The 25912-nt window shown below is 36.4% G+C and overlaps 1 protein-coding gene across 1 annotated transcript; it reads right to left on the minus strand.

Moving 5' to 3' along the window:
* Positions 1 to 3686: 3686 nt before the first annotated feature.
* On the minus strand, positions 3687 to 4508 carry C3H11orf87 (chromosome 3 C11orf87 homolog). The gene has a single exon (XM_053705058.1). It carries the CDS (start codon positions 4506 to 4508, stop codon positions 4032 to 4034), a length of 477 nt encoding a protein of 158 aa, XP_053561033.1. The 3' UTR covers positions 3687 to 4031.
* Positions 4509 to 25912: the final 21404 nt, after the last annotated feature.

Consider the following 25912-nt stretch of genomic DNA (forward strand, 5'->3'; position numbering starts at 1 on the left):
TTCTAGACTTTTTTTTCTTTGTGAAGTCTCACTACCAGTATACTAATCAGAAAATTAGGTTTTATATAATTGTTGGATTTATCTAATCCAGTAGCCTTGACTACTAGAGAATCAATTTTGGCTTGTTTGGAACTACATAGCTTGGCAGCTTGCATAGCTTTTTTATCATTTACGTTTTAACAAATGCTCAGTTTATATTCTAACAAACATGATTATTTGACATTTTAATTTTAAAAAAATATATATATAGTAAATACTTAAATGTTTATTTAATATTGCAAGCAATTGCTTGGCTATGTAAAAATGTAATAAAATGTCACAAAATTATACGAAGTTGCTAATTAAACTGCAATTGTTATTTTTATTGTGACAAAGTTTGCTTTATTTATTAGTTATATGCATAGGCAAAAAAATATATATATTTAGAAAAAATATTGAGCAATAAAATAATTGTTCTTTTTCTATTCACTCATGGTTTGCTCAGAATTAATTTTTAAAGAAAAAAATGGACTCACTATTTCTTATGTGAAACATCTTCAGAGCAGTAGAACAGCAGCTTGAATGCGGCTTAATAAATAAAGTTAAATAAGTAGATACTTCTACTGCTATAAGCCAGCAGCACAAAACATTTTTTTTTCAAAATATATATTTTTTTAACATGGGATTGGCTTATTGCCTTACACACAATTTAATCAGCTGACAAGGACATTGCTGGATCATTGTTGAATAGTGAACATTTGAACTTTTGAAGTCTTTCCCTCTTGCAAAACAGTCTTTACACTCTTTAGAGTAAAGAATTCAACTTCATGAAGAAATCAAGGAAAATGTGTTGCATGCATTGAGTTGTTCATTGACTCATTCAATGGACTGCTTGTTTCTCTTATTTGTGAGAAATGTAGATAAAACAGCGAAAAATCATTCATTGTAGCGTTCACCCTAAGGGGAATGTACTTGTTTTTTTATCACATGGTATATCAAATCCATTTGTAAAAAAAAAACATGATTTCCAGTATTGAATATCTATATTATTTTTTTTAAATCCAATTGAGGCTCTTCTAATGGATTGTAATGTCATAGTAAAGGGATCCATGGAATACCCTAATCAGTTTGAAGTTTTCAAATGGTAAATTTTCATTGATTGAAATGGGATAATGTTCATGATAATTGTATGAAGCATTTTATGATGCCAAAAAGGAGGATAACTAATCTACAGTTGGCTAAAACTTGCTTTTATGTATGCTCTATGAAACAAAATATCATATAATGCACTATGCATCTAATTTGCATTATGAACCAGGGTATGCAGTAAAAGAGAATTGTATTACATTGCACCAGTCATGCTAACTTCCTAAGTAAAATATCTCCCTCTTAGTGTACAATTGTAACTATATGCACAACACAGATAATTCTCTGAAAATATTGGTAGATATTTTCCAGTAGCTAAACTGCTTATATTGGTATAGCCATTTTTATTTTTGTCCTAAACTAGAAATATACAAAATCTAACAAATTATGTTAACTATATTAACTTACAAAATCATAAAACTGACTCATATTATTTGGCATAATTGATGCATGGACAGTATGCATGGATATACAGCTAAAACCCATAGTAGTGATTAAATATACTCATGAAAATCAATAATTCAAATCAAACATCAAATTAAAAAAACAAAACGATAAACTTACATAGTATTTCTGTATTTTGCTTACATCTTTATGATACACATCTGGTAATATATATTTATTAGAAATATGATATTGCTGTATAGTACATATTTTTAAAGCAATAACAAAATAATCATGATGCATATCTGTTACATTCCAAATTATATGTTGCACTATTTGCTATTACAGTTGTATAATTGTTCATCTTTCCAAGGCACCTTTTCCAGGCTTCTTTGAATAGATAATTGTAACATATTATATATGCTTTTTCATAACTACTGAAATACAGCATAACACAACTATTGCACTTGAATGCTAAAACAGGACAACTAAAAGGGTAGACATTCAAAAGGGCACTGCCTCTATTAAGAAAGCAATTTATCTTTCCCTGTATAATCCCAAGAAGATATTTGACATGAATTTCTCAGGGTCAGTGAAATGTATTCTCTTAGTTAAAAATTATACTGTGTTTGACACTAGCAGGTAATGCTCCATATTTTTTTTTTTTATCATTTTTAAACTAAAGCAACTGTGGACAATACAATTTAAATTTGTCAGGAAATATTTATAATAGTAATGCAGGTAACATCACAGTACCACACAGCAGTCTCTGAACAAGACGTGATCAAAATATCAATTGCCAATCCCATAACCCTTGCTTAAGAAGCATTCTGAAACTATTGGTATACAGCAATCAATTAATATAGATCTAACACAACGCCTTGCAAGATTTGTTACCAAGCTACAGTTTTTATGTAGTAAGGTATTAGCATAATCTTTGTGAGGTTTCTGATCTTTTAAACCCACCCCCTCCCTATTTGACTTTCTATAACTGATTACATTTTAGACACATAACCCTAGGGAACTGATGAGTTGAGGTATATCAATTTGAACAGTATTTACCGTTTGGCAAATGTATAGCATGCATTTACATCTGCAGTATTGATAAGATAATTGTATAGTAACACAAGAAAAGGTAATAGAGTTAAGGATAGGATTACTATATTGGTAACATGAAAATGACAAAAAAAATATGCTATTTAAGAAAAAAAAAATTAAATTGCAGTTCACATGTGCAATATTCAAGAGATTTTTTTTAATAAATGCCATTCTCTTATTTAGGCATTCTTTATTTTATTTTAATTTGTTTTTTATTCAATGCCACTTCCATATCCATTCACACTTTACTGGTTTTTCCACTTTGAAACTGATCAGTACTTAAATTAGACTCTAATTTGAAATGATCACACTATTCACTCAAATACATTCATACAGTAAATATGCTCCATTAGTTAATTGTGTTACTTTTAAATCAGTTCAATGAAAGAGATCCTGGCTTGGCCAGTTCAGTTAGAGTGTAAAAAATGTGAAAATCTTAACATCAGATTAATATATAAAATTTATTCCTATAACAATAGAAGCTAAATCCTATATACTTAAATCATGTCTCTGTGAAACATTGTTCATCATTAAAAGCAGAACTTATATTTATATTTGATAGTGCATAGTACATAGCTATGTTTTGCCTCAGAATCCATAGGAGGTAAATAAGGGCACATGTTCCTTAAATCTAAATGAAACATTTGGATTAGTAACTGCATAACTGCACTTCAGGACAGCACACCACCCAAAATGTTTACAAAAGCTTGTATATTAACAGTTCATATATTGGAAAAAAAGCAAGCACTGCATCTTAAAATAAACAGCAATAAACGGACACAGCTTGTTTTGAGCAGTTTACAGACTGTGCGGTTGGGCTTCAGCACTGTACAGAGTGGACAGCTCCTTACAACATCCAGGAGGTAACTGCAGAGAAAAAAAGCAAGGTGCATCGCTTAGGTACAGCAACTTAGCTCCACAAGGCAAATGGACTCTATTAGAAAGAAGAAAAAAAGATATACTGTATTTTTGAAATGCAATACTATGTTATTTGCTTCCTATTTGCTTCTTTCAAACAGTTTGAACAGAAAGATTTAAAAACCATCTTCTCTCCACAAAGGTAACCTTAACCCCTGATGTTTATAGTCTTATTGTTGCAGTAGCACAGGATCCCACTATGCATCTCCAGTGTTCCTATTACAAGATATGTGTGTTTGTTTTTTATTTGGTGGATTATCTTTGCAGTTTCATATACATCAGAAGAAATGCAGTTATCCTGTATATCTATATACAGCAGATGAGATTCCACAGGCAGGTGACATAATATTTGGCAGCATTGTGCGGATTCGTCGAGAAAACATATTTAATGGTAACGCAATATGATTTTGTCATGCGCTTGAATGGATCCTTACTATTATTTATTTTTTTCCGAGACAGTGTCACCAAATATGTACAATACAGTGCCTTGTTTGGGTCACCTGAAATCATGACAAGACCATAGAATGCACCAGTTCCCCTGTAGCCCTGTCCAAAGGGGAATCTGCCTGTAGTGATTCCTCACTAATCCTGGTATCCAGATTTAGAGTGATTTGTTCTTTCCTTTGTATGGTAGGAGAGGTGCAGCAGGCACTGTCTTGAGCCCCACTCGCCTGATTCATCTCCCTTCCATATAAACTACCTCTTTCTGCTTTAGGACTGCAGTGGTCTTTCTCATATTCCTCCTGGGCTTTTTCTATTTTACGTTTCTTCATCTTGCTCTTGTGCATATGGAAAGTACTAAGTGAGAGGACAACTAAACAAAAGATGACAGTGGCCAGGACTATTAAAACCATAGTAGAAGAAAAAGACTGAAACAAAGGTTCCACTTCAGTAAAACAGCTGGTGCTATTGGATGTCGAGGTCCTGTTTAATATGCAAGGTGGCAATAAAAGCCTCAAATGCTTAGAAATCTCGGTACTCATTTAGAAGGCTGGTAAAGCAAAGGTCTGAACCCCTTTATCTCCTTATGAAGATATCTGCGATGAGACCACTAAATATGAAGTACAGAGTGGGCAATCAAAGTGAACAGCCTGTCAAAGGATCAAAGAAAATACATAGTCAAAGAAGGCAAAGTGCTGTAGAATGTCATTACTCTTCATATACACAAGAAAAGGTTCTGCCACTAGCCTTACATAAAATATGGGGAATCCCTGATAATAAGGTACACAGTATGCTGCCGGTAGGTTTAATAATTGCTACTCATATAAGGAAGTTAGGAGCAAAAGCATCAGTGTGCAGGAGGATTCTTTGATCCAATTACAAAGCTCATCAGAGACAGCCTTGCAGATGCCAACTTGGAAATAGACTAAGACAATATCTGTCAGAGCCAATTCTTTTTATTTCGGACTCTATCACTCCAGATATTAGCTGCAGAACGCCAGGAGCATGCAGAATAAATTTGCAATCACTTTAACTAAAGTAAAAGGCTAACTTTACTAAATACAGCTGCTAATGATCACTTCTTCTGCTTCAACTACCCAAAGGGAGTTAAGCCCTTGGTATCTAGACAGGGATGTGAGGGGTTAAAGCGAAAGAATGTCATTTTCTAATCTTTGCTGGGGGACACATTGTTTCCTGAGCTGGTAATGAACCCTGATAAATGCACACCCCTGCTTTCCATGCTTTACCTGTGGGCTGGGTCCTTGCTGCAGCTGCTTCAGTTTGAGCCCCAGCGGCTGCTTTGCTCCTGGCTGCAGAAGGTACTGAATGAGCGGATGGGCAGCTCGGGAGCAGCTCGGCTCTAGTGCCCAGCAGCCTATTGGCAGCCTGCGCTGTGTTGACGTCATCCTGCCACTGTTATGCTCGGGTTCTTGCTCTGTCTTACCGGGCGCCTGCAGCAGGCTCTCTCTGCAGCTCAGGACACAGCATCACCCCATTACTCACCAGCAGATAACCACAGGTGACTGCTGCTCGGCTCACACAGAGAAACAAAGCCAACTAATCCACCAAGCTATTTAGGCAGCTGTATCTCAAAATAATATTCAGATTTCCCCAACTCAGTAAAAAAAAAAAATGTTCACCACAAGTAATTTAGATTTGTAAGACAGTTGTGTTACATTTGTAATTTAATGCTATAGCTAATGTATTCATGTTCTTTAATATGTGCTGCAGTACCTACCTGTCTGTCTATCTAATCTATCTAATCTATCTAATCTATTTATCGTAACTAGCTATTTGTCTGTCTATCTATCTGTCTATCTATCTATCTATCTATCTATCTATCTGCCTGTCTATTTTCTATCTATCTATCATATATCTGTCTGTCTATCTAATCTATCTAATCTATGTATCTAATCTATTTATCGTAACTATCTACCTGCCTGTCTGTCTGTCTGTCTATCTATCTATCTATCTATCTATCTATCTATCTATCTATCTATCTATCTATCTATCTATCTATCTGCCTGTCTGTCTATTTTCTATCTATCATCTATCTATCTATCTATCTATCTATCTATCTATCTATCTATCTATCTATCTATCTATCTATCTATCTATCTATCATATATCTGTCTATCTAATCTATCTAATCTATCTAATCTATTTATCGTAACTAGCTATTTATCTGTCTGTCTATCTATCTATCTATCTATCTATCTATCTATCTGCCTGTCTACTTTCTATCTATCTATCATATATCTGTCTGTCTATCTAATCTATGTATCTAATCTATGTATCTAATCTATTTATCGTAACTAGCTATCTGTCTGTCTGTCTGTCTATCTGCCTATCTGTCTATTTTCTATCTATCTATCTCTATCTATCATCTATCTATCTATCTATCTATCTATCTATCTATCTATCTATCTATCTATCTATCTATCTATCTATCTATCTATCTATCTATCTGTGTCTATCTATCTATCTGTCTATCTATCTCTATTATCTATCATCTATCTATCATCTATCTATCTATCTATCTATCTATCTATCTATCTATCTATCTATCTATCTATCTATCTATCTATCTATCTATCTATCTATCTATCTCCATCTGTCTGTCATCTATCTATCAATAATCTATTTATCTATCTATCTATCTATCTATCTTATATCTATTCATCTATCTCTATTACATATCTATCTATCTATCTATCATCTATCTATCTATCTATCTATCTATCTATCTATCTATCTATCTATCTATCAACTATCTAATCTATTTATCTATCTGAAGTATTTATCTAACCAATAAGAGGACATTCATAACTTTCCCATTCATTATGATCTTTAATATCTTAATATGCTGTTATGTATATATATAAAATCTACATTTAAAAGTATCTTACAATTGTTAATTTTTTTTTTTTACATACAGTATATGTAATTTATTGTCTTAACAGAATGGATGGAAAAGGACCGATTGATGCTAACATGTTCAGCATTGTTTTTTTCAAGATTTATTTAAAAAGCCTACTGGATAAAATTAATTGCTTAAATTTTGTTGCTTGTTTGTTTTTTAGCAAGATCCTGGTATGGGGTCTGTACCTGCACAGATTATTTATAAAACAGTCCGTACTACAGTTAAAAAAACAACAACATGTTTACTAAAATGCACATAGCCATGAATTGTGTTAGTCAGTTTAGCTGAGAAATAGCAAGAAACTAATAAACAGTATATGGAATCAGGTTACAGTTCTGAATTTTAAGTAGTATATTTATAATCTGTTGCTGGCTACTTTTTTATCCACAGCATAATTGTTTGAGAATTTAGATACCAGAGAATGATGCTGCACTTTGCTTTAGGTTAATATTGCTAATGAAAACCATTGATATTATCCACTCTTTTCATACTGATATTTCAAACAAAATAATTCAACCCTATTAAATACCAATTCATATAACAAAACATTACACATTTATATTCTCAGTCTTTTGCTCTGTTGAAATATTAAATGAAGCAAAATAAAATAAAATAATAGATGTTCTCTGTTTTGTAGATCAATATCATTGTATTAATAAACTGGACACTATGCTCCAAAAAATGTTCTGTCATCTATAAGAAAGAGTAGTATATATCAGTGAACATTAGCAGGAAGTACCTATCTGGAGAGCACATTAAGGTAAGTATTGTAGCTACAGGTGAACTTTTCAGTATGTATGTATTTCAGTCAATTAAGTGGATAAATCACAGTAGTTTGGGGAATCAAGGTTTTTGTGTTTGTTTGCTACAATTAGTGTTTTTTTTAATTACTGGTAGCTAATGAGTTAAATTACTGTTTTCTTGGTGCTAGATTTTTGAGCAGGCTCCTAGATTTTGTTAAACCCTTTTATACTGTGGTGTTTATTCACAGAAGTGTGATATTGGACTGACTGTAAATTGACTTAATAAATAGCTCACTTGGAAAAAAAATCTTTGAGTAAAATATTCTCAAAGGGCCAGTTGGTTTTAAACTCATCCGTTACATCTGACTTTCACAGTCTAAGTCAATTTAAAATGGCTTTGTAAAAAAAATAAAAAAAATAAAAAAAAGATATCCAGAAAACGCTACTTGCCTTACTTAGGTTTAAGGACCTAACTTAGCAAGTCTCAGGTGTGAAGATGGATACCTTAATATAATTAAAGTGATTGTAAACTTTACTGAATTAAAGGCCAGTATTAAATAATACTCTTTAAAAACAGGGGCACTTTCATTCATTAAAGTTTACAGTGATGCTTATTTTCTGCAGCTTTATTAGCATATCGATGATGAAAACGGCTTTCTACAATCATTGAGTTGCCCCACAAACTGGGCACCAAAGAGGACACACAATGATCGGAGGAAGCCGGTTTCATCATCGATATGCTAAAGAAAGCAGCAGATACGGGCGGAGGATAAGCGTTATATTTACCATAATGCAAAGGTAAGTATTTTAAAAAATAAGCATAATTGTAAACTTTAATTAAAGGGCTATGATACCCAAATGTTGAAAAACTTGAAAGTGATGCAGCATAGCTGTAAAAAGCTGACTAGAAAATACCACCTGAACATCTCTATGTAAAAAAGAAAGTTATTTTACCTCAAAATGTCCTAAGTATTCACACCCCATTGTATAGGACATAAAAGCAGCAAATCAGTATGCCTGTCCCGGAAAATGCCAGGGAGCAAGCCTCATGCACGCTCATGTTATTTCCCTATTCAGTTTTACCCCTTAACGACCGAGGACGTACAAGGTACGTCCAACAAAAAACGGTCGTTAATGACCAAGGGCGTACCCTGTATGTCCTCAGGTAATCTGAATGCTGGAAGTGATCAAGATCGCTTCCAGATGCTCTAACAGTATTGCAGCTATGCCTCGATGTCGAGGCATCCTGCAATACTGTTCCTGACTGCCGGGCCCCAGATTGATCACTCCCCACGAGTAATCACTTCCGGTTTCGCTCCACGTGGAGCCCGGCAGTCTAGCAGAGCATCGGAAGCGATCGGACAGGCTTCCGATGCTCTGCTTGTGTGCTGAGTGCCTCGATGAGTTGAGGCACTCAGTAAGTAGTAAAAATAATTTAAAAATATTTATTTTTTTTTTTTTAATAAAAAAGCCCCATATAGCCCCCCACCCCCATGTGGCTTCAAAGATGGCGATGATCAGTGCATCATGGGGATTCTGGGGGTGCCCCTAGCCTGCCCCTATTATGAGGTAATCCAATCTGAGTTTGCTCTATAATTTATTTTTTAATAATAAAATATCCCATTTGTCTGATCATATCAATATTTGTAAATATTAACTCTGATCAGTGTGGATCTCCCTCCCTCTCCATACTTGCATTTTTGTGGGAGAGAGAGATCTGTGTTTAGGAGAAAGAGATTTATTTAATATATTTGTTAAAAATTGCGAGACCGAAAGGTTCTTTTCCGAGCCATTAACCCCTAGCTTGTCAGTGATCACTATAAATCACTGGCAGTAGCACAGCAGCACTTTTTTGCTCTCTGTGCATTTTTTTAGGGGTTCATTTTTTTTAGTAATTTGTTGTGAGACCCAAACGCTCTTTTCAGAGCCATTTAGCTAGTTTTAATTAATTTTGTTAAAAATTGTGAGACCCAAAGGTTCTTTTCAGAGTCATTAACCCCTAGCTTGCCAGTGATCACTATAAATCACTGACAATAGCACAGCAGCACTTTTTTGCTGTCTGTGCCATTTTTTTTTTAGGGGTTAATTTTTTTTGTCTTTTTTTGTGAGACGCAAAGGCTCTTTTCAAAGCCATTTAGTTAATTTACAGGTAGATTACGAGTTGTGCGTTCGTCTTTTAACGCTGAAAAAATGGTAATTTTAGTGTTAAAACAGCACCGCAGCTTTATATAGCTGTACCACAAGCCTTTTAGCCTGTAACGCAACATCAGTCCCACACACGTAAAAATTACGTTTTTTCATGGGACTTCCATAGCGCAGCCATTAAAAACTTGTGTTACACCCTATAACGACAAGATCCGTAACGCCATCTGAAAGCAGTAGTTATGAGTTTTACGCTACACAACTGTTACATAAAGCTCATAACTAAACTGTTACAAAGTACACTAAACACCCATAAACGACCTATTAACCCCTAAACTGAGGCCCTCCCACATCGCAAATACTATATTAAAGTTATTAACCCCTAATCTGCAGCTCCCGACATCGTCGCCACTATAATAAAGTTATTAACCCCTAAAATGCCAACCTCCTGCACTATTTAAATATAATTAACCCCTAATCTGCCGTCCGCCCACATCGCCACCACTATACTAAAGTTATTATGGCCTACACCGCCGCCACTAATAAAACTTATTAACCCCTATTCCACTGCTCCCTGACATCATCGCCACTATAATAAAGTTATTAACCCCTAAACCGCCAACCTCCCGCATCGCAAACACTATTTAAATGTAATTAACCCCTAATCTGCCGTCCGCCCACATGGCCCCCACTATACTAAAGTTATTAAGCCGTACACCACAGCCACTATAATAAACCTATTCGAATCAGCCAATAGAATGAGAGGTGCTTATATCCTATTGCTGATTTGAACAGCCAATAGGATTTTAGCAGCCCTAATTCCTATTGGCTGATTCAAAATTTTCAGCCAATAGGAATGCAATGGTACCCCCAGTATAAAACCGGTACCTTGCATTTCAATCCTTAGTGTGTGGCGGACGATCGCATGAAGAGGACCTCCATGTCGGATCGATGGACCTCCACCTTGGACCTCCGCCTGGACCTCCGCCTTGGACCTTCGCCTGGACCTCCGCACATCGACCACTCTACAGGGATGAAGAAGATGCCAATTCCGCGATGAATCAAGATGCAGCCGCCTGGATGAAGATGGAGCCGCCGGGATGAAGATGGAGCCGCTGGGATGAAGATCGTTCAAGCGGGACTTCAACAACTGTGAGTACCTAAAGAGGGGTTAGTGATAGGTTTTGTTCAAGGTTTTTTGGGTGGATTTTTTTTTAGTTTAGGGCTTGGGCTTTTCGTAAAAGAGCTAAATGCCTTTTTCAGGGCAATTCAAAAAAAGCTAAATGTCCTTTTAATGGCAATGCCCATACAAATGCCCTTTTCAGGTCAATGGGCAGATTAGGTTTTTTAGATAGTTTTTTTTTATTTTGTGGGTTTGGGGGGATGGGGGTTTGTAATGTTAGTGGGACTTTGTATTTTTTTTCAGGTAAAAGAGCTTTTTAACTTAGGTCAATGCCCTACAAAAGGCCTTTTTAAGTTCTTTTGGTAGTTTATTATAGATTAGGTTTTTTATTTTGGGGTGTTTTTTTTTTTTTTAAATGGTTATTAGAATAGAAATCATTTTTATTATTTTTGATAATTTGTTTGTTATTTTCTGTAATGTTTATTTTTCGTTTTGGGGTGGGTTTTTATTTTTAGACTAGGGGTTGGGCATTTCATAAAAGAGCTGAATGCCCTTTTAAGGGCAGGAAAAAGAGCTGAATGCCCTTTTAAGGGCAATGCCCATACAAATGCCCTTTTCAGGGCAATGAGTAGATTAGGTTTTTCTTTATTTTTATTTTGTGTGTTTTGGGTTGTGGGGGTTTGTATACTGTTAGGGGGTTAGGACAAGAGCTGTTATCTTTAGGGCAATGCCCTACAAAAGGCCCTTTTAACGGCCCACAAAAGGCCCTTTTAAGGGTCCTTGGTAGTTTATTATAGATTAGGGTTTTTTATTTTGGGGTGGGTTTTTTATTTTTTTAAAAGAGTGTTAGAATAGGAATCATTTTTATTATTTTGGATAATTTCATTTGTTATTTTTTGTAATGGTAGTTTTTTTTATTTTTTGTAATGTTAGGTTTTAGTGTAAGGCAGCTTAGGTTTTATTTCACAGGTAAGTTTGTATTTATTTTAACTAGGTAGTTATTAAATAGTTAATAACTATTTACTAACTAGTCTACCTAGTTAAATTAAATACAAACTTACCTGTGAAATAAAAATAAAACCTAAGCTAGCTACAATATAACTATTAGTTATATTGTAGCTAGCTTAGGTTTTATTTTACAGGCAAGTATGTATTTAGTTTTAGGTATTATTTAGTTAATAATTGTAACTTTAACTTAGCACTTCTTTAATTATGTTAAAGTTATGGGGTGTTAGGGTTAGGGTTACGGTTAGGGTTAGGTTTAGGGGTTAATATAGTTTAATTTAGGTTGTTGCGATGTGGGGGGCTGGCGGTTTAGGGGTTAATAGCTTTATTTAGTGGTGGCGATGTCGGGGAGTGGGGGAATAGAGGTTTGTCAGTATATGACAGGGTCATGACACAATATATTTAATAATTATCCTTTAATCTGAACCCAAATAAAATATGCATATACTAGAAACCATAAAATAAATATAAATTCCTGAATTCTTTTTATTAGTTGATATCTATAAACACATTGAAATATATTTGTAGGAACCAGAGTATGAGTCAATACTATACACGTTTAAAACTATTAAAATATGCTATGCAAAGTTCATAAAAGTTGCCTTATTCACAATAGCCTCCCAAATCAGAATTGCATTTAAAATATCACAATGAGACTCCAATATATTCAGCTACTAACATTCAAGCAATGTACTCAGCTATTTAGCTACAATTGATTCTAATACAATTCTAATTAGGATACTAAAAGTACATATATTCTTAATGTAAACAGTTACTTTAAATGTCCATTTATTTAAACTGGAACAAATTCTTAGTTACTTATAATTAAAACCAATTCTAATATATATATATATATATATATATATATATATATATATATATATATATATATATATATATATATATATATATATATATTTGCAAAGATAAACAACCTAGCATACAAGAGACAAACTTAACACTATACAGGACTATGAACACAGTTAAAATACTGAGTGCCCCTTTAAATATATTAAATACAATTTGACTATGTTCTTACCAATTACCTTTGTTTAAAATATTTTTAAAAAATTATAACAACCATACATCACCAGTTTGAACCAAATTGTAGTTCAATCTCCCAAAAACTTCTTTGTTTATCCAATTTGTCTCAGAATACCAAAATTGAGTTTTTGCATGTGGAAAAGAAGGTAGCTATTATGCCTTTTGTCACTGTAGGTAATGCAGCCAAGTTTTTATCAGTCACAGTTTTTGCACACAGACAGCCTCCAGCCTTTTCTATGCTTGGGGTTTTTATCATGTGATATTACCCCACCCCTTTTTGTTTTGTACCATCACTGACGAATTGGATAGCCCTTACGGATCCTTGCCCCTTCTGATTGGACAACCTGGGATATATGGTTGTTAGGGAAAAATGCATCTTTGTTAGCAACCAATTGTCTTTTGGTTGTAATTCTTGCATTGCAACACTGGGTTTTGGCCTTGGGGGGCAGCATGACAAACAACACAATACATTTAATATTTTCTAACATTTAAAAATATTTCTTTACAATGTGTAATAAATGCCATAATTTCTTTACATTAATAATTTACATGTTCAAATGTATTGTATTATTTCACTTTTTTCCTTTTGATTATTTTAATCTGAAACATCAGTGTTCTTTTTAATATCATATTACATGAAAGTAATTTATACTGCCAACTATTCCAAAATTAATAGCATTTAAAATTCTGATATATATTCATATAAAAACCACAGCATATTTCATATTCAGTACTGCACTGCATCCCAACAAGAATATAATATATTTTATATTTCTAATAAATCCTGAATGCATCAATGTTGTCTATGGTCCATATTCATAGGACATCTTGTTATTATATGTCTGAAAAATATAGAGATACAGAGGTTATTATTCCATACAGATTAATATTTCATATCTGTATATCTCTCTTTGAGAGGATAAAATATCATCATTTAAAATATCAATTAGATATGTATTTCTTAGATGCCTGGAATGAAAGAGATAATTGTAAGAATGCTCATTTTAAATCCTAAAACATTCTACGCTTCCAAAATATATGTATACATACATGCATACATTCATTTCTATGCAGTGTTTAAAATTATACAAAAATCCAGCAGATTATAGATTGTTATATAGTTATTTAAATTTTCAGGCTGTATAATTTTTTTTTTAATTCAAGTAGTTACACTATAACATGTGTCTTTGCTGGTCAACTTTCATTGCTTCAATTACACAGCAGGGATCATTTTACAAGTAGTTGTAAAAAGTTATAATTTCTTGAACATGTTTGTAGCTTCAAACATACTCAAAGACGGATCGGCTACACCTTGGGCAGGAAACCCATATATGAGCATGTACTTTTGAGGCTCCATCATGCTAATTTCCATTTCCTTGAAATTGTGAGCATCTCATTAAGCCTCAAAGACAGATCCCAGACACCCCGTCCCCACTCACTGTATGGGGTCATCTATCTGACAATCTATCCTTCTTTGAAATTACCTTTATGATTCATCCTGTGTAACCAAAAACAGTGGGGCTAAATTTCACACAGTGCCATTTGAAGTTTTTAGAAATTAAATGAATTATTTGATGTACACAGCCACAGATCTATTAAATAATAATAAGTATACCTGTGTATATCATCTAATAATATTTCAAATACCTTGACAGGTTAATAACTTTAGTATAGTGGCGGCGATATCGGGAGTGGAAGATTAGGGGTTAATAGCTTTATTTAGGTGGCGGCGATGTCGGGGGTGGCAGATAAGGGGTGTTCAGATGTGGAGTTTATGTAAGGGTGTTGGGTTCAAACATAACTTTTTTTTTTCCACATAGACATCAATAGGGCTGCGTTACGGTGCTTGTTATTCTGCGATCGCAGGTGTTAGGTTTTTTTCTGACTCGCTCTCCCCATTGATGTCTATGGGTAAAGCGTGCCTGAGCACGTCAAAACAGCGCTTGTATTGTGTGCGGTATAGAGCTCAACACAACCAAGGTGGCTGTTTCAAAACCTGTAATGGCAGCGCTATAGGGGGTGAAATAACGATTTTGTTGCGTTCATTAAATTCCCTATAGCGCGCATAACTCGTAATCTACCTTTTTTTTTTTTTAGTAATTTTTTTTTCTTTGACAGATAAAAACAAATAATGTCACAGAGAATATATAGTGCTGAGGAGGCGTATGCCATCCTTGCGTCAGACTTAGACACCTCTATGTCTGATTCAGACCCCAATTTTGACCCTGCCATATGCTCAGATACATCATTAGATACAGTCTCAACTGATAGTGATGCATCTGTGGCTGCTAGCCCCTCTGCTAGCCCCCCTGCCAGAAGGAGATGTGTTGCTCCAGCTGGCATTGCTGTTGAGGAGTGAGTAAAACAATTAAAACAAATCAGCACATAAAAGCTTATGTGCTCATATACATATAATACTCTCCAGGTAGAATAAGAATCAAGAAACAGATCCACAGTTCATTTCAGTTTATTTGAACTCTTGTGGCAGTACTTCTGTAAAAGCTATATGGCAAACTTGACAACACTTGTCCGTTCTGTAGGGCAATATGATAAAGGCCACTTCCAGGCTGAAACGCGTAGAGCACTGCTGAATCTGATGAATCTGTCTACAAAAATCCCCACTTGGTGATACAGAGTGCTTTGTTTGTCTAGGGGAAAAGCCACACAGAAGGGCTGAGAATAAAAACACTCTTTATTTGAACACATTTTTTTTAATTTTAAACAACAATAATAATACAAATTTTTAGGTTTCCAATGAAACTGCATTTTCTTTCCTAACATTTGGTGAGCCCACGGCTTGAGTAATTACTGTTGGGAATATCTCTCCTGGCCAGCAGGAAGAGGCAAAGAGCACCACAGTTAAACTGCTAAGTATCACTCCCTTACCCACAACCCCCAGACATTCTCTTTGCCTTCGTGCATGGAGGAGGTGAAGTTTAGGTGTCTGAAGAAAAATATTGATTTCATCTACAAGCATGTTTTGTGATATAGCCGTATTCCCTGTCATTCCTTGCAGCCGGGTAGTGGTGGTGGCTTTAAAGCAGTTAGGAACTTGTAAAGAGATACTTACTGTGTTTTCCTAACAATTGCTGCCCTAGTTTAGAAGGCCAGAGTTGACTACTCTGATCTTTCTTTTTCAAAGGTCTCTGTGAAGAACTGTGTCTTCTCATACATTGTAACTGTCTACATGCCGGACATCAGAGCAGGTAAGTGTTTTTTCTTCCAGTCGGGGAGACCATGCACTTAGCAAATTAAAAGACACTGCTTTTTTATTGGGACATAGATAATCCTGTTGTATGGGTTACACTGGGACATGAAGCAGGCACTGTAGCATGTTTGAGACTAACATTTAAACTCTTTTAAAAAGAAAGGGTAAAATGTTTTTATTAGGCTTTATTTTCTGACATATATTTACTTGATAAAACAATACAAGTTAAAACTGAAAGTAAGGCTGAATTTTCTATTTCAGCAGTTTATTCATTTCCCCTTTGCTTTAAAATAAAACGATGCAACATTTTAAACTGTCAGGTTTGAAAAAACGGATATTTCTGGTAGTCAGTGTACCAGGAAGAAGTGCTTCTCTGTGTCGCAGCAGTAATTTGAGCACAGCAGTTGCCGGCTTTACTTCATAATGTTTCTGAGGAAAAAGTATTTTTTTCTCCATTTCTGGGTGATCCGGTCAGTAATTGAGGTGTGGGGTTGCCTGAGGGGTATTTTAGAAGTTTATTTGATGTTTATTAAATGTTTTTTCTTAACTTTTCTCACATAATTTTAGCTGGGGATTGATCCTAATTTGGGATAAAATTTAAAGTGTATTTTTTCCTTGGCTTATTTTAATTGAATATTAAAATCTTTGAAACATATCTGTACAAGTATATTTACTGTTTCACAACATGTCTGATATGGAGCAAGAGCCTGCTCTCATGAATTCATGCTTATTTTTTTAACCTAATGCCTCTCAGGATGATGCTGTTAAAATAATACCTCAGCTTTCTCCTGCTACGTCCAAAGCCTCAATGGTGTCACATGCAGTGCCCTGTGGTTCCTTTATAACTCCTAGTGGAGTTTATTTAAAAGCAGAAATTGCTGCCCAGGTATCTTCAGCGGTATCTGCGGTATTAGCTGCCATTCCCAGATTACAGGGAAAACGCAAGAGGAAATCTAGAAATTCAGAAAGTAAGGTGCCTGTCCACAGTTCTGCTTCCCAAGTTGCCCTATCTCATAAGTCTAATGAGAAAGATACATCAGGACTTCCTCTAGCCCGCAGGGCGTTATGGTTGAAATCCTGGTCTGCAGACTTTTTCTCTAAAGTTAAGCTTCTGGCGATTCCTTACAAGGGCAAAACCTTGTTTGGACCTGGTTTGGCAGAAATGATCTCTGATATTATGGGTATGAAAAGGGTCTTTTCTACCTCAAAATAAGAAAAATAGGCCTAAAAGACATCAGAGTATTTTCATTCCTTTCGTAACTTCAGAGGAAAGCCTTCCCCTTCTTCATCCAAGCAGGAACAATCCAAGTCTTCTTGGAAGCCCAATCAGTCTTTGAACAAGGCGAAACAATCAAAGAAACCCGCAGCTGATTCCAAATCAACATGAAGGGTTTGCCCCCGATCCAGGATCGGATCAGGTGGGGGCAGACTTTCTCAGTTCTCTCAAGCCTGGATACGAGATGTCCCAGATCCCTGGATTGTGGACATAGTATCCCAGGGTTACAAAGTGGAATTCAAGACTTTTCCTCCCAGAGGCAGATTCCTTCTCTCAAGATTATCTGCAGACCAGATAAAGAGAGAGGTGTTCTTGAAATGTATACACCATCTTTCCTCCCTTGGAGTGATAGTTCCAGTTCCAGTGCAGGAACTGGGTCTCGGGTTCTACTCCAACCTATTTGTGGTTAGCAAAAATGAGGGAACTTTCCATCCCATTCTAGAATTCAAGCGTCTAAACAAGTTTCTCAAAATTCCATCCTGCAAGATTTAGACTATACGCTCCATTCTTCCTTTAGTACAAGAGGGTCAGTTCATGACAACCATAGACCTAAAGGATACGTAATTCACAGGGACCATCACAGATTCCTGAGATTTGCCTTTCTGGACAAACATTTCCAGTTTGTGACCCTTCCATTTGGTCTAGCCACGACTCCCAGAATTTTTTCAAAGGTTCTGGGGGCTCTTTTGGCAGTGATCTGTTCTTGTGGAATTGCTTTGGTACCCTACCTGGACGACATATTGGTTCAGACACCATATTTTCAACAAGCAAAATCTCACACAGAGAGTTGTCCTTTCTTCGTTCCCACGGATGGAATGTGAATCTGGAAAAAAGCTCCCTTTCCCCTGCTACAAGAGTTGGGTTCTTAGGGACCATAATAAATATTTATGAAGATTTTTCTGACAGAGGTCAGGAAAAACAAAATCATTTCCTCTTGCCTCTCTTTTCAGGATACTGCTCATCCTTCAGTGGCTCAATGTATGGAGGTAATCGGTCTGATGGTGGCTTCCATGGACATCATTCCTTTTGCTCGATTCCATTTGAGAGCTCTCCAGTTGTGCATACTCAGACAATGGATAGGCGACCATGTGGATCTATCTCAGGGAATAGAGTTAGATCAGTCGTCAATGGACTCTCTCCCATGGTGAATCTCTTAGGAACATCTGTCTCAGGGCACATGCTTTCGGAGACCTTCCTGGGTGATCATGACTATGGACGCCAGCCTGGGGAGCAGTCTGGAACTCCTTAAAAACTCAGGGCCTTTGGAATCAGGAGGAGTCTGATCTTCCCATCAAAATCTTGGAGTTGAGGGTGATTTACAATGCTATATTGGCATGGCCTCAGTTGTCCTCAGTCCAGTTTATCAGGTTACAGTCAGACAACATAACCTCTGTGGCTTACATCAATCACCAGGAAGGATCTCAGAGTTCCTTAGTCATGAAGGAGGTTACTCGGATTCTTCATTGGGCATAATTACTGTCGATCTGCCATCCACATTCCAGGAGTAGACAACTTGGAAGTGGATTTTCTGAGCAGACAGACTTTTCATCCTGGGGAGTGGAAACTTTATCCGGAGGTGTTTTCCAGCTTATTCCTGAAATGGGGGGTGCTGGAGTTAGATCTGATGGCATCCTGTCAGAAAGCCAAGCTACCATGGTATGGTTCAAGGTCAAGATCTCTCGTAGGCCATTCTGGTAGATGCTCTGGCGCTTCCTTGGGTTTTCAGGTTGGCATACCTGTTTCCTCCGTTTGCTCTCCTTCCACGAGTCATTGCTCGTATCAAACAGGAGAGGGCGTTGGAGATTCTAATAACCCCTGCGTGGCCTCGCAGGATCTGGTTTGCAGACCTAGTGGAGATGTCATTTCGCCCACCTTGGAGACTACCTCTGAGGAAGGACCTCTTGATTCAGGGTCCCTTCCTTCATCCAAATCTCCTTTCTCTGAAGCTAACTGCTTGGAGATTGAACACTTAATTCTGTCTAAGCGTGGTTTTTCTGAGTCAGTAATTGAGATCATTATTCATGTTTGCAAGCCTATTACTAGAAAGATTTACCATAAGATATGGCGTAAATATCTTTATTGGTGTGAATCCAAGGGCTACTCTTGGAGTAGAATTAGAATTCCTAGAATTTTATCTTTTCTTCAGGAAGGCCTGGAGAAGGGATTGTCAGTCAGTCAGATTTCTGCTTTATCAGTTTTATTACATAAACATTTGGCGGATGTGCCAGATGTGCAATATTTTTGTAAGGCCTTGGTCAAAATCAGGCCTGTCTTTAAGTCTGTTGCTCCTCCTTGGAGCCTTAACCTTGTTCTTAAAGTTTTACATCTGGCTCCGTTTTCCTTTTTGATTTTTACATTTGCTTTTTTGGCTGCTTAGGCCATTTAACAGCCTGCATCCCCCCCCCCCAGCTGGGTCACAGTGGATCAGTCCTACCTCCGCTCCACCGTTAAGTCATAACCTCATACTGGATCTGCAGTGGCGAGGATAGTGTTTTTGGGGAAAAGCTATGTTTTCTGAGGCTGGCGATCGGCTCAAGGAAGTCACGTGAGGTCTGATACAGACACAGGAATCCCGAGCGCACACACGGAGTGTGGACGCCAAAGCGGCAGCATCCAGTTTTCACCTAAGGACAACTGCTGGGTCTGAAGCAGTAAAATTACTCATCCTGTCCCTCAAAGTTCCGATGTACCGGGTGAGCGCTTAATAGGGGTAATCCATCAAGCCTTCTGTAAGTCTCCTCTTATCCAATAGAAGTGTAGTTGTGGTAATTCAGCTGCCTTACATATTGCCCTACAGCATGGACAAGTGTTGTCAAGTTTGCAATATCGCTTTTACAGAAGTACTGCCACCAGAGTTCAAATAAGCTGAAATGAACTGTGGATCTACTTCTTGATTCCTATTCTACCTGGAGATTATTATTTGTATATGAACACATAAGCTTTTATATGCTGATTTGTTTTAATTGTTTTACCATCGGTGATTTTATTAAGTATTTGCCTGGTTTTTTTTATTCTTCTTTTAAGTAAAACTTTAATTATATACTTTCTTTTGACTCATGCCCCTTTTTTATAAGAGTTAATCTTTCATATATGAGATAATTTAATTGCATATCCTTACTGTTTAGATAGGTTGCTAATTTTTATGCACACTTATCTTTTGTTTTCTTTGATTTCTACCATCTGGGATTTGGATTTATCAATATGGATGTTGCAGGATTTAGCCTCCAACAGTTTATGGAGGTGTTTCTTGGCGTTGATGTATTGGTTCTGTGCTGCAAAGCCTGACTCATATTTAGCAAAGCAACAATGGCCCCCCATCAATGTGCCAGAATTTAAAAAATTCTGGGCATTGACTATGCTGATGGGCATCATAAAGAAACCCTCCCTTCGCTCCTACTGGAGCAGTAGCCTCATCTGCTCTACCCCCATTTTCTCCCAGAGTATGTTGAGAAAGATGAATGAAATGATTCTACATTTCATGCACTTTAGCGACAACAGCCTGAGCCCCCCTAAGGAGCATCCCCAATTTGACAGACTGTATTAAATCCGCCCCCTGATTGCCCACTTTGCTGTCAGGTTTGCAGAGGCTTATACACCTGGAAAAAATATATGCATGGATGAATCCCTGATGAAGTATAAGGAAAGGCTGGGATTGATGCAGTATATTCCTTCCAATTGCTCCAGGTATGGGGTAAAGGTGTATAAGCTCTATGAGAGCGAGACTGGGTATACTCAGGCCTTCCGGGTGTACGAGGGAAAGGATATCCACCTAGACCCTCCAGGTTGCCCAGAATATATTGGAACCAGTGGCAAGATTGTCTGGGACCTGATATTACCCCTGATGAACAAAGGGTACCACTTGTTTTTAGATCATTTCTATACAAGTGTCATTTTGTTCAAGCTACTGTATTGCTTTGATACAGAAGCTTGCGGTACAATTAAAAAGAACCGCACAGGTTTCCCAGGACAACTTTTACGCACCCGGCTACGAAGGGGGGAAACCTCATCTCTGTGCCAAGAGGAGCTTTTGGCAGTTAAGTACAGAGACAAGAAGGATGTGTAACTTCTTACCACCATCCACACAGAGAGGACTGTGGAGGTCTTTGTACGTGGCAGAGCTGAGAGCACAATGAAGCCAGTGTGCATCAAGGCTTATAACCGGCATATGGGTGGGGTTGATCTGACAGATCAGCTGCTGCATCCCTACCTAATTATGAGGAAGACAAGGGCCTGGTACAAAAAGGTTGCAATTTACTTAAAGCAGATTGCAACCCACAACTCTTTTTTTTGTTGGTTAAAAAAAGCAAACTGACTTTTTTACAGTTTCAACTCCAGATAATTTCGGGGATTTTGTACCAAGATGCACCTGCTCCCCAGGCGGTGATGGCAGAGAGAAGAGTTGGGCCTACAAATTTTATTTTTAAAATCCCACCTACTACAGCAAAGCAGAAACCTAAAACAAAATGCAGTCTGTACCAAGAGGGGGCAGAGAAAGGACACCATATATTACTGTCCTGATTGCACTGGACAGCCTGGACCCTGCATTGGGGACTGCTTCAAGCGGTATCATACAATGGTCCAATTTTATTTTATTTTTTAAAATTTTCCGTTCAGGTTTTTTTTTTTTTTGGTTATGTTCACTATTAGAGGTTTTTTTGTTTGTTTTTTTTACTTTTACTGTGCCAGATTTTTACATTTCACTACATTTTATAAGTTCTGAAATTGGTTCTGTATTTTACCAAAACCCCTGTCAAACCTATTCATGGGGGGCATTGGTGTACTCAGGGGGCCTTGCAGAAAACAACCTGGAGTGTTTTTTTTTTTTTGCAATAACTTACAAAAGGATCTCCTAAATCATAGTAAAAAAGCAATGTGTGTGTAAAAATGAAAATTGAAAAATTACCACCATACACTATCTCCAATTTTTTTTTGCTAAAACGGTTGCATCAAAGGCAAAGCACACCATATAAAATACCTTGGGGTGTCAACATTTCAAATATATACACTTTCATGGCAATAAATAAAACTGGGGTATGCGATAGGCCCCAAACTAAACATAGGCCTATCAGAAGAAATACTCTCACAAGTCATAAAATTGTTACAGAACCTTCCCAAAATCCTGGCAAACCTATGCATGGGGGACATAGGTGTACTCAGGAGGTCTTGCAGAAAACAACCTTGAGTGCTTTTTTGCAATAACTTACAGCAGACTCTCCTAAATCATAGTAAAAAAGCAATGTGTGTGTAAAAATTTAAATTGAAAAATTACCACCATACACTTTCTCCATTGTTTTTGGCTAAAACTGTTGCATCAAAGCACACCATATACAATACCTCGGGGTGTCAACATTTCAAATATATACACTTTTATGGCAATAAATAAAACTGGGGTATATGATAGGCCCCAAACTAAAGATAGGCCTATCTGAAGAAAATTACTTTTAACTCAAATTACAAGTCATAAAATTGTAACAGAACCTTCCCAAATTCCTGGCAAACCTATGCATGGGGGGCATAGGTGTACTCACAAGGTCTTGCAGAAAGCAACCTTGAGTGTTTTTTTTTTAAATAACTTACAACAGGCTCTCCTAAATCATAGTCCAAAAGCAATGTGTGTGTAAAAATAAAAATTGAAAAATTACCACCATACGCTTTCTCCAATTTTTTGGGCTAAAACGGTTGCATCAAAGGCATCAAAACATGTCATATACAATACCTTGGGGTGTTAACATTTCAAATATTTACACTTTCATGGCAATAAATAAAACTGGGGTATGCGATAGGCCCCAAACTAAAGCTATGCCTATCAGAAGAAATACTCTCACTTTTAACTCAAATTACAAGTCATAAAATTGTAATAGAACCTTCCCAAAATCCTGGCAAACCTATGTATGGGGGACATAGGTGTACTCAGAAGGTCTTGCAGAAAACAACCTGGAGTGTTTTTTTGCAATAACTTACAACAGACTCTCCTAAATCATAGTCAAAAAGCAATGTGTCTGTAAAAATGAAAAATTGAAAAATTACCACCATACACTTTCTCAAATTTTTTGGTTAAAATGGTTGCATCAAAGCACACCATATACAATACCTTGGGGTGTCAACATTTCAAATATGTACACTTTCATGGCAATAAATAAAACCGTGGTATGCGATAGGCCCCAAACTAAAGATAGGCCTATCAGAAGAAATACTCTCACTTTTAACTCAAATGACAAGTCATAATGTTGTAACAGAACCTTCCCAAAATCCTAGCAAACCTATGCATGAGGGGCATAGGTGTACTCAGGAGGTCTTGCAGAAAACAACCTGGAGTGTTTTCTTGCAATAACTTACAACAGGTTCTCCTAAATCACAGCCAAAAACAAATGTGTGTGTAAAAGTAAAAAAATACCACCACACACTTTCTCAATTTTTTTGGCTAAAACAGTTGCATTGAAGGTATCAAAACACCCTATATACAATACCTTGGGGTCTCAACTTCTGAAATATATGCACGTTCATGGTGAGCAAATAAATTGGGGTATGTCAAAAGGCCCACGAAAAGAAGATAGGCAAAGAAGATATGTTAAGTTTGAAAAAAAAAAAATCACAAACACATGTCAGAAGTTTGGCATTGCAAACCCCAAACAACCTAACAAACCATAGGTGGTATCACTGTACTCAGGAGATCTTGCTGAACAAAAATTGGGTTGTTCTTTGGCAGTAACACATAACAGAAAATGAGAATCCATACAATATGTATGAAAAATAACACACAAAAATGACTACCCAAAGCTTTGACAAAGATTGTTGGTTGAATTAGTGCATGGAAAGTGTTAAAAATACCAGCTTTTCAAATAACCTAGGGTGTCTACTTTTCAAAAATATATGGTTTGATTGGGGTAAATTACATTGGCCGGCGTCAAATAGGACATGGGTGCATGATAACAGAAGTGAAAATTCCAAGTTGGAAAACTGGAATGTGCCCCCTAAAAATAAGGCATTTTAGCCCCACAAAACATCCCAACAAACCTGTTAATGGGTGACATCACTGTACTCAGGAGATGTTGTTGAACACATATTGAGGTGTTTTTTGGCAGTAACACATAACAGGAATTGAGAATACATGACTAAAGTAAACATGTGGGTCGCTAAAAAATTAGTTTAGTTTTGTTTCGTTTTGATTAGTTAAATAAATAATTTCGTTTTGGCAAATTAGTTTAGTTAAGTTTTTAAAAAAAATTGTTTTCGGCAAATTAGTTACGTTAAGTTAATCTTTTTTTCGGATCCGTTTGTTTTTTCAGATTCATTCTTTATTTATATGAAGTTTAGAATAGAATCATGCATATGAAAAAGAATGGATCCGAAAAAATGAAAGGATCCGAAAAAACGATTTAATTTAACTAAACTAATTTGCTGGTGATTGCCGAGACAAAATTATCTAAAGCCGCCGCCACCCCACATCGCCGACACTAACTAAATCACTAATAAAGCTATTAACCCCTATACCGCCGCTCCCCAACATCGCCGACACTAACTAAACCTATTAACCACTAAACCGCACCCCCCACATTGCCAATACTACCTAAACCTATTAACCCCTAAACCGCACCCCCCACATCGCTGACACTAACTAAATCACTAATAAAGCTATTAACCCCTAAACCGCCATTCCCCGACATCGCCGACACTAACTAAACCTATTAACCCCTAAACCACACACCCCCACATCACCAACACTACCTAAACCTATTAACCCCTAAACGGCACCCCCCACATTGCCAACACTAACTAAACCTATTACCCTTAAACCGCAGTTCCCAAACAATTGCAAACACTAACTAAACCTATTAACCCCTAAACCACCGTCCCAAACTTCGCTGACACAAACTAAACCTATTAACCCCTAAACTGCCGTTCCCAAACATCACCAACATTAACTAAACCTATTAACCCCTAAACCACCGTCCCAAACTTCGCTGACACAAACTAAACCTATTAACCCCTAAACCACCGTTCCCAAACATTGCCAACACTAATTAAACCTATTAACCCCTAAACCTCCGGCCCCCACATCGCAACAACCTAAATTAAACTATATTAACCCCTAAACCTAACACCTCCTAACTTTAACATAATTAAATTAGACCTAAATTAAAGTTACAATTATTAACTAACTTCCTATTTAAAAATAAATTCAAACTTACCTGTGAAATAAAAATAAAACCTAAGCTAGCTACAATATAACTATTTACTAACTACCTAGTTAAAATAAATACAAACTTACCTGTGAAATAAAAATAAAACCTAAGCTTACAATAATAAAACCTAACTTACTAAAATTAAAAAACCTAACATTACTAAAAATAAAAAACCTAACATTACTAAAAAATTAAAACTACAATTACAAAAAATAATAAACACTAAAATAAAAGAAAATAAAAAAACTACCATTACAAAAAATAACAAACGAACGGCGAGATTACGAGTCTTGCGTTAG

Source organism: Bombina bombina, chromosome 3 (genome assembly GCF_027579735.1).
Source record: "Bombina bombina isolate aBomBom1 chromosome 3, aBomBom1.pri, whole genome shotgun sequence".
NCBI lineage: Eukaryota > Metazoa > Chordata > Amphibia > Anura > Bombinatoridae > Bombina > Bombina bombina.

Bases quoted from the DNA above. Each gene is read 5' to 3' on its own strand.
- C3H11orf87 (XM_053705058.1), bottom strand. From the start codon at position 4,508: ATGAGTACCGAGATTTCTAAGCATTTGAGGCTTTTATTGCCACCTTGC.